General features: G+C 38.4%; 1 protein-coding gene across 2 annotated transcripts in view; it reads left to right on the top strand.

The window, feature by feature from the left end:
- The first annotated feature begins 503 nt into the window (after positions 1–503).
- Positions 504–19168, top strand: part of PRKD1 (protein kinase D1) — a 152202-nt gene continuing 133537 nt past the window's right edge. Inside the window, exon 1 of one of the 2 annotated variants that reach the window (XM_075503059.1) lies at positions 504–1067. In XM_075503059.1, coding sequence (XP_075359174.1) covers positions 879–1067 — 189 coding nt within the window. In that variant the 5' untranslated portion in view covers positions 504–878. The remainder of the gene's footprint in view (positions 1068–19168) is intronic. The other variant, XM_075503061.1, reaches the window with a different exon arrangement.

The following is a 19168-nucleotide window of genomic DNA, read 5'->3' as shown; positions in this document are numbered from 1 at the left end:
TTGTTTCTTCCCCAAAACCTACAGGGGTTGCTGGAGAAAGCGGCACGGTGCTGACCGGAGCGGCCGGCTGAGGCCAGGCAGAAGAGCCGGGGCCAGGCCAGAGCTCCCGCTCCCCTGGGCCTTCTTTCCGTCCTCAGGGGCAGCTGCCGCCACCCTGCCCGAGGGAGGCCACCGTGCTGCCTGCCAGCGAGGGAAAACCCTGACTCTGCTCGGGCTCTGCCTCCACCTGCGGCCCGGGAGGGCGCAGAGGAACGGGCGAGGCGCGATGAAGGCGGCTTTGAGGTACTGCCCAACCAGGGTGACCGGCTAAGGGGAGGCTCTCCCCTCCCCAGCACCGCAGCCCACTGACTGGGCCCGGGGGGGAGGCCAGAGACGGCTGAGGCGATGCCCCGCCGCGGGGGGGGGGGCCAGCCCGCCCTGCGTGGGCTGGGCGGCCCGGGGGCCGCGGCGCCGAGGTCGGCCCCTGCCGCCTGTCGCTACGCGGCCGCCGTTTGGTGGCGGAGCGGAGCGGAGCGGAGCGGCGCGGCCCAGCCCGGCCCGGCCCAGTTGGGCGGCGGGCCCGTCCCGGCGGAGGGCGCGGCCCGTCCCGCCCTCGCACAGCGCCAACAGCCGGAGCGGCGGCGGCACCACCTCGGCGGCGCTGGGCCGGGCTCCCCCCTCGCCCTGCGCGTCTCTCTCGCCGCCTTTTCCTGTCTGCATCCTCTCCGGTCCTCCGCCCCCCCCCTCGCCATTTTCACCCGGGAGGAGCTCGGCGGGACTTCCCTGAAACTTCGCGGGGCAACTCGCCCGGCGCCTCCGGGGCAGCCGCAAACTTTTCGCCGCGGCGCCCGCCTCTCCCTCTCCGTCCCTGACCCCTCGGCTCTGGCGGGAAGTTTTCGATGAGCGCCCCTCCGCTGATCCGGCCGCCCAGCCCGCTGCCGCCGCCGGGGGCTGCTGCTGGCGGCGGCGTCGCCTTCCACCTCCAGATCGGGCTGAGCCGGGAGCCGGTGCTGCTGTTGCAGGACTCCTCGGGGGAGTTCAGCCTCGCCCACGTCCGGGAAATGGCTTGCTCCATCGTCGACCAGAAGGTAAGGGGAAACCCGCCAACCGAGCCCCCTCCCGCCGCCCCCCGGACCCACTGGCCGCGGACGCTGTTGGTGGCCGTGAACTTTCTTCTCCCCGGCGGCTCGGCTCCGGGGCTAACGAGACCGATTGCAACTTCCCTGCGCCTCTCCTCCGCTGCCGCCCGCCCCGCTTCCCTCACCCCGGCCCCCGGCTCTTCCTCTGCCGCCCCCCCCGGCCCCGGTGCCGAGGAGGCTCCGTGCAGGATGCTCGTATGCGAGCTTGACTCTTAGTTTGTTGGCAATGGATGCAATTAGCTGTACTAATAGCTGTTGTTAAAAACAACCCCTAGCCGGATCTATCTGCCTGCTTTTTAATGCTGCGGAAGGAGGGGGGGAGGCAGAAACCTGTCAGCTGTGATGGCAGCGCGGCGCCCTGGGGCAGTTTGCGCCTTGTCCCGGCCTCTGCTGGGAGAGGAAACTTTCCACTGAAAAAAAAAAAAAAGCAAACAGCAACAAGGAAAAACCAGCCCCGAGAGCCCAGGATTCAAAGCGGCGCGCAGCGATTCGCGCTCCCGGCGGGGCCGTGAGTCGGAGCGGGGGTCAGCGCAACGCCCCCGGTCCCGCCGGCCCGCGGGACGGTGCCAGGACGGTGGGCGCTGCGCCGGGGGGAGAGGGGTCTGCGGGGCAGGCTGGCGCCGGGTGCCAGCCCCGGGAGCTGGCAGGTGGCCGCGGTGCAGGAGGGGACAGCTGCTGCGGGCGGCGGTGTGTCAGTCGGCGGGAGGGTGGGGAGCGCCGGCCGGCTGCTGCGGTGGCCCCGGGGAACAAAGGTGGCACCGCCTGCGGGGGTGGCACTCGCCGCTGCTCCTCTGAAACGGCAGCATCGCCGGGCACGGTTCGCCAGGAGCCTGGTGAAATTCAGGCAACACGCTAAAATCCACCTCGCTTTCGTCTGAACCTCCTCTGTCCTTTGCCTTTTCCAATTTCTGTGTTTCAACAATCATGCTGTATACTAAAATAAAGTTTTACTTTATCAGTGTTTATTGTGTGAAATACCCACATAAAAGTATCATGGTGATTGCAAAGGATAAAAAAAAGTCTAAATATTCGGGATGATTATAATGGAAAAAGTTGGGCTTCCCCCCCCCCCCTTTTTTTTTTTACTGAAGTAAAATAATTTCAGGCAGGGTTTTTTTTTTTAAAGTTGATAGCTTTGCCTTACATCTGTTTGTAGATCTCATCAATCTGAACTTCACTAAATAGCGGATTTTCCTTTTTTTTTGAAGAGCAACTAATGAAGTGTGTTCAAAAAAGCATGAAATATGCATCTTCATTTCTAAATTTTGTGGTTTTCTTAGTTTAAGAAATGGTTACCTGCTTTATTAAATCCAGTTCTGAAGAAAGGCATACCCTTTTGTTTAACATTACCATATTTGCTTTCAAAGCTAGGCCAAAACTTATTACTTGGTCACATATATGTCAGAAACAATTTAAATACTTTTAATATTTCACTATTCATAAGTTATTGTGCTAGCAATAATGGAAATGTTAAGGTTGTTGCATGCATTGTTTATATTTTTGTGCTTGAGTAGTTTATTAATTTCATGTGTTTACTATAAACTTGAGTCTAATCCTAATTTCCTAACAATATACCATTGTCTAAAGAAAACTAAATGCGTTGGCTTGTGCTCAAAGAGTCAGACTTATTTGAGTAAGTACTGACATAAAAATTTTGAACGCTTTAATTTGTTGCAGTTTCCTGACTACATAAAAGAGAGAATTATTTAGCTCCTTCTCTACAGGGCACACTTGAATGAGGAACTTTCTTCTAGTCACAGTTCCTCAGAGCCCAAATGTCTGCTTTTCCAAGGCTGTTGAGAAGGAAGGGGCTCAAAGAAAGGGAAAACTGGAAGAAAGATAGACTTTGGTTTTTTCTTTTTTTCTTTTCAGGTGGTGGCCTCTACCTCCTCCACTCTGCAGATTAATTTGTATGCTATTTAGTCCTCAGAATCTCTGTTTTAAGCTTAAACCTGCAAGTATGTCTGTATACATGACTTCACTAACACATGTCGTTTCACTAAACATGACGGGATGGTTTGCATATACAAAGTTACTTGGCATACTGGCAGAGACCCTCTTCTCAAATATATTATGTGGTTATCTAGAACTGTTATGAGGTAACTTTCTGTGTGTTGTAGATTCATGATTTTCTCTTTTCCTGAAATGATTTGAAGCATTGCTTACTCTTGATTTTGTGAGAAAGATGTATTTGCTTATCACAGTCAAGCAGGAGACTATACTGTAAAGAATATTTTATTGAAATCTCACACTATTTTCAAGTTTCTTTGGGTCTGTAAAGCAGTGGCCTACCAGGTAACAATTTTGTCCCAAAGTCTCTGTTTAGTCTGGATTGTTTAAGCGGTATGTAAGGATGGGAAAATGTGATTTTGTTTTTCTCTTTGGCTGTCATGTTAGACTGCTAAAATCAACTCTGTCTCTGTGGTGTGCTGTTAAATATTTAAGCAGTCCTCTTGTACACAACTTTATTTTTAGGATTGTGCCAAATTCTCTTCAGTATCAGTGTCAGATGATCTGATATTGAGATCCTCTTCCATGGTAATGTGGGTATACCTAAGTCAAGATATTTATGACCCTTATTCTGTACAGATTTATACACCAACTTAATTTAGTGCTGCTCAGAATTTATGTTAAATTGAACTAAGCTTCTCAAAGTGTGCAGTGCGGAGCATGTATAGGCCTGAGTAGGATGTTAATGTAGAGGGGATTGTGTGTGTATATATGTATTTATGTATGCATGTAGTATATATGTATAAAAGCACCATATCTCTATATATGGTGGTTTATATATAAATAATATATAATATACATGGGCATGTACATATATAAAACTGTTATTGCTATGTATAATTTAGAAGTTTATATTTAGATATAAACACTTGTTTGCATATATTTGCACTAGTGGACTTTAAACACCGTCTGAAGTGCAAAGGTTAGGTTTTCTAATTTTGGTAGAGAGTATAATTACATTAATAATCTAACGTATATGATGTGAAAAATGGAATGAACAAACTGTCTTTTTTCACCATTGTCCATGAGAGGCATTCTTTCAGGAATTTCATCGTGAGATAGTTGTATGGAAATTTTCTTAACAAATCTGAAGATGAAATGGTACATACCAGTTTTAGGCATAAATTCAAACACATTTAAATCTGTTAGGAACTGCTCTGAAGACAACGAAATTTGATTCCTTTGAGTTTGTGTGTTTTGTTTGTTTTTTCTTAGAACCAGTGACATGAAAACCTTGAGACTTGTTCATGTGGGGTTATTTTTTTCTTCAGTTGAAATGGAATTTTAGCATTTAAATGATGATGTGGTTGACAAGAAATGAGGATCAACTGCAAAATGTGTGTCAGTGTTTGACTTCTAGGCTGACTCCCCCACAAGAACAGTGGGAGGATATTGTAAAATACAGTCTTTGTTTTCTGAAGGTAAATAGTTTGAATTATTGCCCTTTTTGGGTTAGCTGCACACAACAGAACCACTTGTCTAGGGCAAAAGTGTAACGCGAAGCACAGTACATAGGAACATGGCATATTTTTAATTGTCTGGAATGATCATAGTGCCAAAGACTTTTTCTTTTTACTAGTAAAAGACAAATAAAGGAATCTTTATACAAATTTTTATATAAATTCATATAATTTTAATACAAAGTGGAAACTAGTTATTATTTCTATTTTCTGTTTGTTGAAATTCTTTGTCATCATTATAGCTCACATACGATGTGTTGGGCTACTGTAGTGGCATTGCCAAGTTTTGAAAACTTTGAGTTCTCAAGTAAATATATGATGCAGCATTATTTGACTTGAGAATGTGGATTTTATAAAATAGTCCTTAGGTCAGCCGTTAAGGTCAGATCTTGGCTAGGCCTTCAGCATTTAAAGGCAGAGAAGCTGCAAGGAATAGGAAATGCAGACAACAAATACAAGAAAAAAATTTGATCTGCATAGGCCGTGTGTAGTTCTGACTGATTTATAAAAGTGATGAGACTGTTTTATAAAAAGTAGTGTTGTAGATGGTTCACTGGTTTGGATAATTCTGAAATTTCACAGTAGGAAAAAAAAAAGTCATGAACAGAAAGTAGGCCACTTCAGGAAGGGGAAAGGACAAAAAGAAAAGTAATAAAAAGGTGGTTCAAGTGGCATACTGCAGCTGGAATACTGTGGCCAGATTCATCTTTATGTAAGGTATTCAGTGTTAAATTAGGAAAATTGTCACAAATCCAACCAAGAGCCTTTTAAAAATATTCTTGTACCTAATCCTTCCCTGAGAATCAAACCAAACACGTTCAGGAACAGGTATGCATCAACTTGTGCTTCTGGTTGCCCTTGGTATGGGAAATCTAACTTATTCTTAAATAAGTAAAATAGGAAAACAAAAATAAGCTTAGTTTTGTTTTCTCAGGCCAGAATCTCTAAACTTGTGGTCTGAGCGAAGAAAGGAGCTTTTCTAAAGGTTGACATGAAAATATGCTTAACGTTTTCTGCAAGGGTTTCAAGCAGCCACAGAAAAGATAGGGGGTTTGTTTATATGGGTGATGTATTTATATTCCCCCCCCCCCCCCCCCCCATCTACAAACTCTCCTAAAATAAACAAGAGCCTGATGGTAGTGAAGTAATTTCCTTTGGAGTGTGACAGGGACTCAGGGTAGATAGTATACTAGAAAGAAAGATTTTTAGCCTCAGGATAAATAGAGAAACTGTGACAGGTTTTTACCACACTGACCAAAACTCATATACCTTCAATCAAACACACAGATGTAGGCATTTCATATATTCACTACATTATTCACTACATTTTTGGCTGTAGTCACAGTCTTCATATGTTCCGGAAAAGTTAGTACAGATGTTAAAGTTACATTCTCATGGAGTCTTTAACTGTTGTATACTGGTAACAAAATGTTATACTTTCTTCCCTAAAGTGAGTCTTTCTCTGCATAGAATGCTTCCTTCTGCCTGTGCTGTGAAAACACAAGTTGTTAAATATCATTTGAGGAATGTGAGGTGCCTTGTCATTATGCAATAAACATATTCCAAAGTGAAAATACTTTTCTAGTAATTTCACTCTTATAAATTCAAGTGAGACTTTTGATATTTACCATTTAATCTTTTATTGACTTTACATTTATTATTCTCCACCCTTGAAACTGTAGATCTGTGTGTGTAACAGTAGTTTGTAGATTAGTTAAAATAATTACTTTTGGAGCATGTGTGAGAAAACACTAGGAAAAGCATAACTTTGATGAAAGGGAGTCAGTCTGAATTTATTTAAAGAAACTGTAGGGTTTTTAAGAAATGGTAACTTTGTTATCTGTCCTGTCAGTGATCCAGATGAGGAAAATTGGTCTAATGCCACAAACTTATCTAGAGCATTTGAGAAATTCCTTGCCAAACATTAAAGGCTATCGAATGAATTCTCACAGAATAAGAAATAAGGTGGAGCTTTGGATAGAGGACACGCTTGTAACCAAAGCAGTTGACACTTAAATTTTTAAAGGAATTGTAAAAGGAGTCTTCTGTTGATCTTGTGTTAGTCCTACTGATGGTTCCCCAAGGAAATATATAAATTCCATAATGATTTAAAAAAAGTAGAAAATGAATAAGCATATGAGATGCTTCTCGCACTGCTGATGAGATGAAGCTCTATTGCCAGAGAAATGATGGAAATTATTAATGAAGTTGCAACGTTTCCCAAACAGAAATGTATATGTGGACATTGTATGACATGTGCTCAGTGAATTTGAAATACCCGAGGTCTGACCATCTGTCCAATACAAGCCTTGCTGGGCATAAACCACACAGAAGACCTGAGAATGCACAGTAAGCCCAGTGCGTCCTGAAGGTGTGGTGGGTTTACTGCTTGTACGCAGGTGATCTGTGCTGTGGATTAGGTGTGAAACACCCGGCATGTGTAAAATCCCTGCATGGATTTGTGCAGACTTTGTCCGCATTTATTTTCCCATGATTTCTGGAAATCCCTCACAAATATCCAAAAATATTTGCTCTTCTTATCTAGATCTTTTTTTTTTTAATGTGTTTGGAGAAATCTGGCTGTATGGTTACCATGTGTGTTATATACTGTGGTTACCTGCAAGGAAACAAGCACACTTCTTGAAGTCTGCACATTGTTACTTTGGTTTCTTATTTTTACTGTATTTTGTATATGAAACTATTCAATTGAAAACTTTTGCCAAATGTATATTTGGGGTTTGTTTTTTTTTTATTTTTTAGTGACTATGCTAGCAATTATTTTAAGGACATCTGTGGAATTTTTAAGATATGGCTATGTGAAGTTAAAAATTACAAATGATAAAGACATATTAAGTACAGTGAGACCAAGTGTTGTCTATCTCAAGTAACCTGTGATAAGCACATGTATTGTTTGTAGGCTTTTAAAATTACTTTTGTACAATGCTGTAGGCCATCACTAACTTCTTGACTTTGCCCTGTGGTTGATGTCACACGGGATATGTTGACATTATGTAATACAGCTGCAGTTACACAGATGCAATTAAGTATATAAATTAAATCTCTCTCCCAAGTGTTTATCCAATGTGTAGGTGAATTCATTTTAGCTGCCCAGTGCAGATTTCTAAATGCTCTGCACCTGTTGGGAAACATTTTGTTTCTGCCTCTATTCAGAAACACATGCCACAGGTTGATCTATTCTCTAGAAATACTTGATTAATCCTCCCCATACAACAGTGTTGCTGTATGTGTGCCTTTAGTCAGTGCTAGCAATTGACTTGTATTTGGCTCTTGCTGCTTGGAGGAGGAGTTCTCTTTCAAATTGTCTTCTGGAGCTACTATATGCTTCTTGCATAATGTCAAGTTGTCAGTTTTGGGATAGATTTGAAATCTGCTTTAGGGTGTGTTCCAGTAAAATACTTATTTCATTTTTCTGTGTCATACTTCAGTGTCTCTTACACAGGGTTGATTGTAGAGGTTCTGCTAGAAAGGCTACCTGAATTTTGTTATCATGTCTCATTAACTCCGAAAGAATGTGGGTTATATGAGAATAAAAAACCAACAAACCCATTTTGTTGAGATGGCTTTTACCCCATCTTTGACAGTGATTTTCTTTCCATACGTGTTACGTTCATTGTGCTTTACCTGTCACTTTGTGAGAGGAGACTTTTGATGCAAAGCCTTTCTGTGCTTGGCTGGTGGGGTCCTCACTGGGGTAAGTTTGGATGCCCAGGATGAACTTCTCAGTGCTCTGCCCAGACATCATCTTTGTTTATATTCTCCTGGCTTGTGGCGTCCCTGTGAATGTCCAGGATTTTGCAGATCAAACCAGATTTCTTTCACAGGCTTTCAACTTTCTTCTTCCTCATATAAGACTTTTAGTATTGCTAAATGATCTCCTGCTTTTGGGGACTTTTCTTTCCTTTTAAATATTTCTATCCATGTAACAGTGTAAGAGGATGACAGACTTGATGTCACTCAAAAACTGTATATAAGATTAAAATATTTGTACATATCTGTCATTGAACTTCTAAAGTGTAAAACCTTGAAGTGCATACTTCAAGTCAGCTACTTCATGAAGCAGATTTTTGCTTCCTAAATCCTCTTCTAGTTTTATCTGCTGGAACAACGTGTGAAGGTTAGAAAGGTGGTGTAGTGTATCATGCTATAATGTAGAGGTAATAGTGTGGACATATTACAGTGATATATGCACAGACATAAAGTTAGACATAAATTTCAGTGTATATCACTGTCTTTTACTTTCACTTCCTCCATGTATTTGTGGGTTCCTTTTGCTTGTTCCATGTAATTCCATTTTCTTCTTCAGCTGAGGAAAACTTGTTCAAGAGGTAAGCTTTCACTTCTCTCACCATGCAAAATGTATAATGGTATTGTGATTGTCTGTCTTAGCCATAGTCTGCTGTGTGTGCCTCTTCTGCAGTCAGAATCAGCTCAGAAACAGTGTTATGACATTAAAGCTAGAACATAGGTGGTTATTTGATCAAAATTTATAAAATATAAAATTTTACTCTTTTTTGAAAAAAGTAAGAAATATGAATGTACTTCATCTAGTCTGGATCTTGGCTGTTTCCTAAGGGAAGAAAAGAGGCATTTAGAGGCTTTTATTAGTGGTCAGTGTAAAAAAAGTCTTTCCAATGTAATTTTAAGCACAAGGTATATGAAGGTATACGAAGAGAAGCTGCAAACCATGACCACAGTTGCCAGCTCTAAACCTCTACCTTGTACACTTTTAAAGAACTGTATCTGAACATGTCCTGTGCAGTCTGAAAGCATGTTCTGTTTCTTCTATCTTCAAGTTGTTAAAAAAAAAAAAAGTCAACCTTGAGAAATATTTTTTTTTTTTTCTCCAAGTGTTAGAAATGTTAGCATCTTGTCAGTTGCAAAAGCTCAGACAAGACACAGCTGGGACTGGGAGCAACATTCTGGCTAGGAGGCAATTTGCCTAAAAGATGCTTGTCCTTAAAAACAGGAACTTTCATATTGCCTTATCTTTTTCCTACCACCTGAGAAATCCTTTTACATAAAAATAGAAATTACTAATGTATGTGGACCATAATGGTAAAGTATACCATGGGCTCCCTCTTTGCAGCACTGTAAATTATGTAACATATAATGTAATGTATGGATGCTAGGCTAGGGTCTGTATTCAGAATGAAACAGTCCTGAAAGCCCCATAGGTCCTTGGGCCACAAAGCGTTGTTTATGTGATTTAAACTTTTTAAATTGTGGTTTTGATCCGTGGGATGAGGTGAAGGAAACCCCACTGATAAGGAGGACAGTGTGAGTTATCGACACTGTTTTCAGTCTAGTTGTAGTACCTTTCACATTTTGTTCTGGAGTTCGGTCCCCCTCTGAATCAGCTTTAAAGGCTTGCATTACAGGTTTGCTGTCTGTTTATATGACGTGACTCTAGGTGTGCTAATGTTGTAAGTGCTGATCTTATCTGTCTGAGGATTTCATATTGCCACCCAAAATCAACTACATCTAGGAAAGTGGGAAAATTGTACACTAAAATCATAAAATGCAACCCTTCAGATACTTGCAATATGTGTGTACTTATGCATTTGTTCTGGTACATTTATTATACCTACTTCTAAAAAGAAGGCATGTAGCAAAGTATGTAGAATATGAGTAGGAGTCTGTCCAGTTCCAAACCCACGTAGTTTTCACTGCGTTTTTTCCCAAAGAGTTGGCTGTCCTACACAAAAAAATGTAAGAGGAAAAAAAAAAAAGTGGAGTGAAAATTGAAACAATCTGGTAAGAATCTGTGTGTGTTTGTGTGGGGGTGGGGGGGATTAGATTAGGGGAGAGGATCTCTTGATTCTAGACTCCGTGTTTTTATCCTCATTTCCCAAGGAAAATTAAACGTTGCTCTCTGTATGTTATCCTTCTCGTATAACAGTATGTCTGCTGGCCTGTTTGTCGCAAGAAGCTTGATAAGTCATTGTAGCAGAAAGAGTTCAGGTAACCAGCTAACATTGTTAGACAGAAAATATGGTAAAATCAAACAATTTGAAAAATAAATATTTGTGCTTTACATCTAGAAACATCTCTCTAGTCTATCTTCAGTCTGTATCTATGGTCATGCTTTTTATTTTCATGCCATCTGAACTTGTCCTGGAGAATGACACATCTTCAAACCCACAAACAAATGCCAGTGTTTTGACTTTCAGTTCTTAATCTGGGTTAAATGATCATCCAATGTAAACCTTCTCTTTCTTCCTTCCATTTGATTTCTTTTATTTGGCAACTGTCACAGAACTGAGGTGGTTCTGAGCTGTATTCTGGTGCTGAATTCGTTCTTGTTGTGAACTAAGTAAGTTCTTTAAGGGGAGTTACAAAGGTGATGGAGCTAAACTCTTCTAGCTGGTGACAGAGGGTGAAACAAAGAGCAATAACTGCAAATTATGGCTTGAAAGAGATTCAGATTGGACATTAGGAAAAACTTCTTTGCTAGGAGAGTAGTGCAGTACTGCAACAGGTTCCCAGAAAGGTGGTGGAAACTTCATCCTTTGTTTTTGGACTTGGGTAAACAAAACCTCATGTTGGAGATGGGCTGTAAGGGAAGAGTCAGACTGGATAACTTCCAGAGGTTCTGATGTTTCTGTGATTCTCGGGGTATGCAGTTCAACATGATCAATAATTAAACTAATATTCAAGTTAATGTAGTGGCATTCCCCTGTAAGCCACAGTTAAAATTAGTTTGGGAGTTGACACAACCTATATATGCATTTAATCAATCCATGTTTTTCTCTTCATGCTTTGTGTTGTATCTGCAGCCTCTTGTTTGTCTCTGATTGGAAAAAAAAATTAAAATCGTAAATCTTGATAGTAGTATGCTTGTAAAAGGCATTAACTGTTAACTTTGAGAATATCGCTATTAAGGTGCTACATTGAAGTAGTCACCATGACGCTTTGTATGAGATCACCTAGTATATTTAAAGAGGGTACCATAGAGCAAAAAGAGAAGTTATATCTGATAGTTAAATATACCTACAAAAGAGGAGGTAGAAAACAGCTGGAAAAACTATTTCTAACAGTGCTTTTAAATCCTTATGCTTATGTGTGTACATTTGTTGCATGAATGCTTAATAGATATTAAGCAGCCTGTGTTATGATAGAGCCTTATTGTATGCTATGTTGTGTACAGGAGAGAAGTCCCTGCCTTCAATACTTTGCAGCCAAGGTGTGCTGGGCAGCTGGTTATTACATCATATCTTAAACCACATGGAATGATACCTCAGCATTAAAACCACCAGTTTATCAGCAATATCTTTGAAGAAAGCCCTATGAGAAATCTATCTTAAGTTGTGGGCAAAAGCACAAAAGTTCCTCATGGAAACCTGTGGTTAGCAAAAATGGTTAGTAAAAACCACCAGCCCTTTCAATATGAAATAAAGACCTCACATCTTACAGATTAGAAATAAAAAATTGTTATGTGGGGGAGGGGCCTGCTGAGTTATCTATACTTGTGGAATGGTGAAGGGGGTCGGTCTGTGCAAAGATGAAAAGAAGGAATGATAAAATGAAATAATACACCCATCTGCTGCAAAGATTGTTTTAAGTGGAACAATGTGTAATTTTTCAGGGAAGGAAGACCATATACTGCTTGAGAAGTGAAGTGATGAGGACATGCTCGATTTATCTGTCTTCACAGTGAGGACATGTGCATGTTAGAGATGTTCTACAGGAAAAACGATGCATTATTTAGATCCCAACTTGCTGTTAGGGCTTAGAGGGAAGGCCAAGGTTAAAGCAAACCTAAAGTTAGTGTTTGTCATATTATTTCTTGTTTTGCGTCCCGCTTTGTTCATTTTTTCTGTGCTTCTTAACAGGCTCTTGTCAAATGGTCACACTACGTAATTTAGGCATCTAAAGTTAATATCCTGGACTGACAGCCATTGAGTAAACTAATGGCATACAATCTAAGCTAAGATTTGGCTGCTGATTATTCAACATATCTTAACATGCTGTGCATGCACAGATTGTGCATAATTGTATGTGCAATTGTATGCTTAAATTTAAGAATGTTGACAACATTTTGGTAGCATTCAAAGTACTGTATAGCTTTGCATGTTGTTTCATAGTGGTCACATAATTTTGTTAACTATCTTGGTTTACCCAGAAGTAAGTGCTTTATGTTGTTACAAAAGGAAAACCAAATTTGTGGCAGTCTTACTGACAGTTTGGCAAGTTTCACTTTTTTGGGTATAACCTAGATAAGAGAATAAGGATGAAATCCCCTTTGAAGACTAAAGTGCAAAACAAGAATTTCTAAACTTTCAAAGCTACTGAAAATCGGACCTGTTTGTTCAAAGGTAGCCTAAGAACAAAAATCTTCATAGGGTCAGTTTAAAAGCTCAGCAAATGTCTGCTTCCTTATTTGAGAGGTAAATAATATGTAAAAACTTGCTAGAATGAATTTGGAGATGCCTCAGGAAAAGATCTGAAGGAAAGAAGTCCTTCATGGGTCTCATGAAATACTGGGTGTATGTCATACATTGCTGATGAGTGAAGCTGCATTGTTTACCTATAATTTAGGAAGTATTTTTTTTCTGTTAAGAAATCAATTTTTGAGTAATAATGTCACAATTTTTTCCTCTATTTAGCAGTAGAAGAAAGACGTTATGAAAACAACAAAAATCAGTATATAACAAGAGAGAGCCTTCACAAAGGGCAAGTCAAAGTTTAATTTCCATCTTTTGAATAGGAGTGCATAAAAATCTTTCACTAGTGTGGCTTGTTACCCCCTTCTTTTCCCAACATGTTTCAATCAAAAATGAATGTTGAATGTCACTTGCCATGTTGATATCTGTACTCATATAAGCATGATAAAGAGTTTAAAAAACAAAAATTGAGACTGAACCTCATGATAATTACAAATACATTTATAAAGATTAATAACTATTCTATTTCTTTTAATCCAAGACATGTTATTATTTGATTCCAAAGTTTGCATTCAGATCTTCATGAATTAGATGATCAACCAGCTCTGCAGCAATTTGAAAATACATGAAGCTTTAAATTAGAATTATCTGTATTTTATTCTTTCTCTAGACTTATAAAGAATTTCTTATGTATGTGACTGTAGCATTATGAAAGAACTTTTGCTTTCCCTACACACACATTATTTTGTCTGTATTAAGGAAATAATCCTTTCTATTAGAATTAGAAATGTAAGCACTAGGATTAGTGTTTTGAAGTTTGCATCTCCAGGTATAATGAAATGCGTTGCTGTGCTGGCTTTACAAGCTTTGGTATTAAGGGATACAGAAAATGCTGAATCTGGGAAACATGTATTTGATCATTTCTCTGACTCCTGCTGGCCATCGATGCCACTGAACAAGTCACTTCCCTAACATATTAGTTTCCCTTTCTGAATAGCATATTGATACTGAGGAGGACTAAATATGAATAAAGCAGGATTTTGACTATGAGTAATCTTAACAGAAGTGTTTACTCTGTGTAAACTATCTAAGAATTTCATATGTAGGAGTTTATAAATAAGTGATTTTTGATAAATCTTAGAATTTACAGTAAAAATAAGTGTGTATTCAACCAGAAATATTGATTAATATTTATGTAATATATCCTTAGAATGTTTCTAAAATGTTAGGATATGATGATTGTTAGTATATAGATACTTGCTAGTTGAAAATAACAATTAAAAATTATTATAATGAATTGTAGTAGTATTAACTACAATATATATTAAGGATTCGTTTTAAATTGTATGAGAAATTTTTATGGTGTATAAAATACGTTCTAGGTATCTTTCATGGTTAGAAAGTCTGGTTAGAATTCTGTGAATGAATTCTTGGTTCAAATACTCATATTTTGTGTGCTAATTCTACAGTTGTTTCTTCTGGTACAAAGAAGTTGCCCTTCGTTCCAGTATATTGTTAATTTTTTCTGATTTGTAATTTCTTAGTATTCTTCTTCAGTAATTTCCACAGACCGAGACCTTCCACAGACCGAGATGTACTGTGGAAGGGACTACTTTTCTTATGCATTTTCTTGTAAGATAGAAAAATGCAACTAAAATGTCAATGGAAAGCAAATGTCAACAAAGTATTTCTTACCCCTTTCAAGAAAAGAAAAGATGAATCATTCCTTGTATTGATAATTTTTTTTTACGTATAGAGCCTTTGAAGTGACAGTGTTACTGGAAGTTTTTGAAACCTTTTTTTTTTTTTTCTTCTTGTGGTTATATCAGAATATGGATATACAAATTTGTGTTTCAGGTGTTTCTCAGTATGAAAATATGTCTGTTTGCAGGAAAAATCAAGGTGCTTTCATGTAACTTTTTTTGGTTTGGATTTTTTGAAACATTTTAACACATAATCAAATTTTAGTTTTCATGTAGAAAAATAAGATTATTTTTTTTCCCCCTTCATTATTTTTTCTTTGTTAAAAAACCCAACAAAACAAAAAAACTCCCACAACTTCAAATAAATTCCTAATTTTAAGGAGAGATTTTTTTTCAGAGTCTTCTTCAGCTGTTGGTGTCCTGGAATTTCTGTAGTTTTCTGATTTTAAAGGAGCCAGAAATAGCTCTCATTATCAGAGTAAAATGTCACTAAATTTTTTGTATTGAAAAATACAGAAACATCAGCGTAATAAGGGTAGATGACCTCTCTTCTTTTTGATCTTTGTTCTGTGAAATGTTCTGTTTTGAAGCGTATGACAGGGAATATTTTATTGGAGATTTTATATCACAGAGGTAGTTTTGAAACAAGTTTTCCCTTGTTTTGGGGGAAAGTTTTGGGTAGTTTTGGGTAGTTTTGAAACTCCTTGAAACAAGGAGTTTGTTATGTCTTCCCCTAAGTAAATGGGATGGGAAAAGAAGCATAGAAATGATGATTTGCGACACTATCTCATTGCCAGTGAAACAAGAAAAAGTGGCCAAATCGTTTTTGTTGCAGGTTCACATTTCTTGTGACTTCAGCTGATGTATAAGTGAGGAAGTACATATAGCAGCTGAAACCTTACTGGAAAATTTTTTTAGCAGCCCATTATTATCAGAAGGGGGGCATACAGTTGTCATAGGCATCAGAAAGATGCTGCTGTAAACTCTTAACGTTGTGGTTGACTCAACTGTTTGGAGCTGCGCACCTTTTGTTTTCTAATTTAGAGCTTTCTAATTCATCTGAATTCAGTGTTGACCCTGCTTTAAGCAGCAGATGACCTCCAAAGGTCTCTTCCAACCTGAATGATTCTGAAGTTCCAAGGGATAAAAACTGAAAAAAAGCTCTTTCCATTATGAAGTAAAATTTACATTTTCTGTGTAGCAGTCTGTAGTTTTGTGCAATAAAATAATCTAAATTTACTCCTTCTTTGCAGTTTCTTAGGTGGTAATATTGGGGACCACGGCTTACAGATTCATATTGGAATCTGTTTTATCTATTTTATATTGAATTTCCATCAAGTTGCAAATTGTTGCAGTTTCCCTTGTGTACTTTATTATGCCATTTAATCTTTCTTTTTCTTTTTGGAAATAAAATACTATTTTTCCATAGTATTTTATGTATTTATATTTTTAAAAGAATTTACGGATTTTTTTTTTTAATTATCTTTTAAACCTCCAGGGAAAGGCTAGAAATAAAATTGTTGTTAAGTAAGTTATTTGTATCTTCATGCTTGGGTTTCCTATAAAGATAGATAAGGAGGAAAAAAGTTAAAAAAGAGAAATTATAATGTTTGGTTATTTGTAAAGATAATTCCATTCCCTGTGGTTACTTTAGTGTTCTCTACTGCTTACAATTTTTCTTGGTATTTAAAAATTTGACAGTGAAGGCTTTTCAGTTCAGTAAGTCAGAGCTTCTGTTTAACTATATATACTATATATGGAGATATTTAATCTGGACAGTCTTTTAATCTGATTCCAACATAATTCAGTTCTTCCATTATTTCATATAGTAGTGATTAGAATAATTGCTTAATATGTAAATGTCTGGGTTTTCAGAACACTTAGTTTTTCTCTTGAACTGAATATTATGTATGTAGCACTTAAGCATGCATTTAACTTTTCCTCTATCGGTTATCTGATCCAGTTTACTGCACAGCTGCTCTGAAAGGTCAGCAGGGGAATGGGGACAAATGACAGGTGGGTGGAATGGACCCTACTGCAAGAAACTAGGTCTTGGTTTTCTAAGTCTAAGACTACACGTTCGATGTTCTGTCATCTTCCTCCTTCTGTCAGCTCTGCGCCCCCTACTCCCCCCCCCTCCCCCCTTCCCCCCCCCCCCCCTGTTGGCTGGTTTCAGTTACATTTGATGGAAGACTAGAAATATCAAAGAGAATTTAGTTCTGTTTTTTCAGAGAAACCAACATCTGGGTAGAACAAGGAGCCAAGTAACCTGACTGAAGGTAGGCTGCCCTGGAGCTCAGGCTTATTAGGTTGCAGAGAATTCATATGGGAGACAGACATTCCAACTAGCTTAAGCATAGAAAATTTTACATCAGAATTTACAAACAATCATGAGACAAATCCATTGGAAATCAAGCTTTATTATTACTAGGTTGAATGGATGCAAATAATTGTGATTTAGATTCTCTTTTGCCTTCTTAGATTCTCTTTTGCCTTCTAATTTGCCTCAGCAGACGAAATTGAAGGAGCTGTTTCTAGGTTCCCTAGTTACATGTAAATTCTTAAATATTGGTAGAATATTAAAGAGCATTCTTGAATTAGTTATTTATTCTAAAATTCTTTCATCACACTGTCCTAGCATCTCAGGATCTGGGCTATGACTCTTACAGGCAGATCCTGACTAGACTAACTAGCATCTTTCTTGCATGAACAGGGTCACTTTTCTTGTCCCTTCTCATGACAGATTGATGCGTTGGCATCTTTTTGTATTGTTCCAATACGCAGTTTTAGGCAGAACACAATTTGTAGGTTATTGTTTTTTCTTTTTTTTTTTTTCTGAAAGAAGCCCCTCAAAACAATAATAAAAAACCTCAAAAGAATAGACCCCCTTTAAATTCTGCTACAAAGTATTATCATCTTTGAGATTAGTAACAGCAAATTTGAATGAAGATATCATATAAAGGATAGATGTGCATCTAAACAAGAGTTTTCAGAAAAAAAAAAAAGTCCGTGACACTTTAAAGACACTTTATAATAACTATGTCTTTCTGCATGTATATACATAACCTCACCTGCTCCAGAAAACTATGGTTAGATTGGATTACACCTCATTTGGAAATATGTCTGTACGCTTTTCTAATAGGAGGTTTTTAATATGATCATTTTGGTAAATTGTGGTGATAGTAATTAACGCTTTGTTAATTTTAGAATATATTGTGTGTATAGCTTAGTTACACAAGAATAGAGTACTCCTTTTAATTTTTAATTCTCTTATTTTGTGTAGTAAAGTGATAGTTTTATATTTTGTGCAGTGTTGCTTATTTATGAGGAAAACTCTGTACAATATTTATGTGGTTGCATTATACATTTGGACTGTTGTGGATACTGTGCAAAAAAACCGCCTAAGCATGCTGAAATTCATAGGAAAACTATCAGATTTGTAAACATTAACTAGGTGGACTCTTCTATGTTTTTTCCAAGAAATTAACCGAACAGCTTTTGAAATAAAATTTTTAAACTAGGATTCTTTTTTTTTTTTTTTCCCCGAGTTCCATTCTGGAATTAATTTTCTCTTATTGCTTAGAAAATGGGGGGTTTGATAATGGGAATGTAAGCAGATACAGGGCTGTAATACAGAAAATGGAACCGTACAATATTTAATAGAACACTTCTTCAGACAAAAGAGTATTTATAATAAAAGGTCCAATTTCTGTTCTTGCAGTTTCATGTCAACACACGGTGACAACTTGTGCTTTTTTAAAATCACATAACAATAGGTGAAGGAAAAATTCTGCAAGTAAATATTCCTCTAGAAAGTAAGTACTGAAGGCTGTCATGCAGTGACTTGCATTGGGAAAACTGGACAATAAAAGAAGGGCACCTAATGAAAAACAGCTCTAAAAGTTATCTGTGTACATATATTTTTGTTTGGAATCCTTATAATAGCAAACACATGGACTGAAGCATATGCTGGACATATTCTTTTACCTGAATCATCATTAATATAAAATAATGTAAACCACTTATATTGTTAACAAAACATGAAAATTTGGGTTCTTAAAGATGATTTTTTTTAAAGTTAGTGTGACTTTTCAGAGAAATCAATCAAAATGACTAATAACAATACTGTCAAAAACATCTTGAATGAGGTGAAAAATACTGCATAAATAAAGATGAGCAAATATGTTATATTAATACATGATTGCTAAAAGAAATTGTCAACGGTACTTCCCACTATTCTCCTGAATTTTCATTTCATAATGTTGCTTTATGCAGACTGGCTAAAAGTTTGTTAGAACAAGGGACAGAATATAGTTAAAATGCACATGGAAAACATTTTGGAATACTTTGAAAGCACATAACTTACCACTGATGTTATTTGTGCAGCGTAGAAGTTATATTAACATGAATTTCTTCTATGCTAGACTGTGAATCATTCCCAGCTTCAGATGCAGGTGGGTGCTATGGCTGCG

This window comes from Mycteria americana, chromosome 5 (assembly GCF_035582795.1).
Source record: "Mycteria americana isolate JAX WOST 10 ecotype Jacksonville Zoo and Gardens chromosome 5, USCA_MyAme_1.0, whole genome shotgun sequence".
In the NCBI taxonomy this organism is placed as follows: domain Eukaryota; kingdom Metazoa; phylum Chordata; class Aves; order Ciconiiformes; family Ciconiidae; genus Mycteria; species Mycteria americana.
This window is presented reverse-complemented; position numbering and strand designations above follow the sequence as displayed.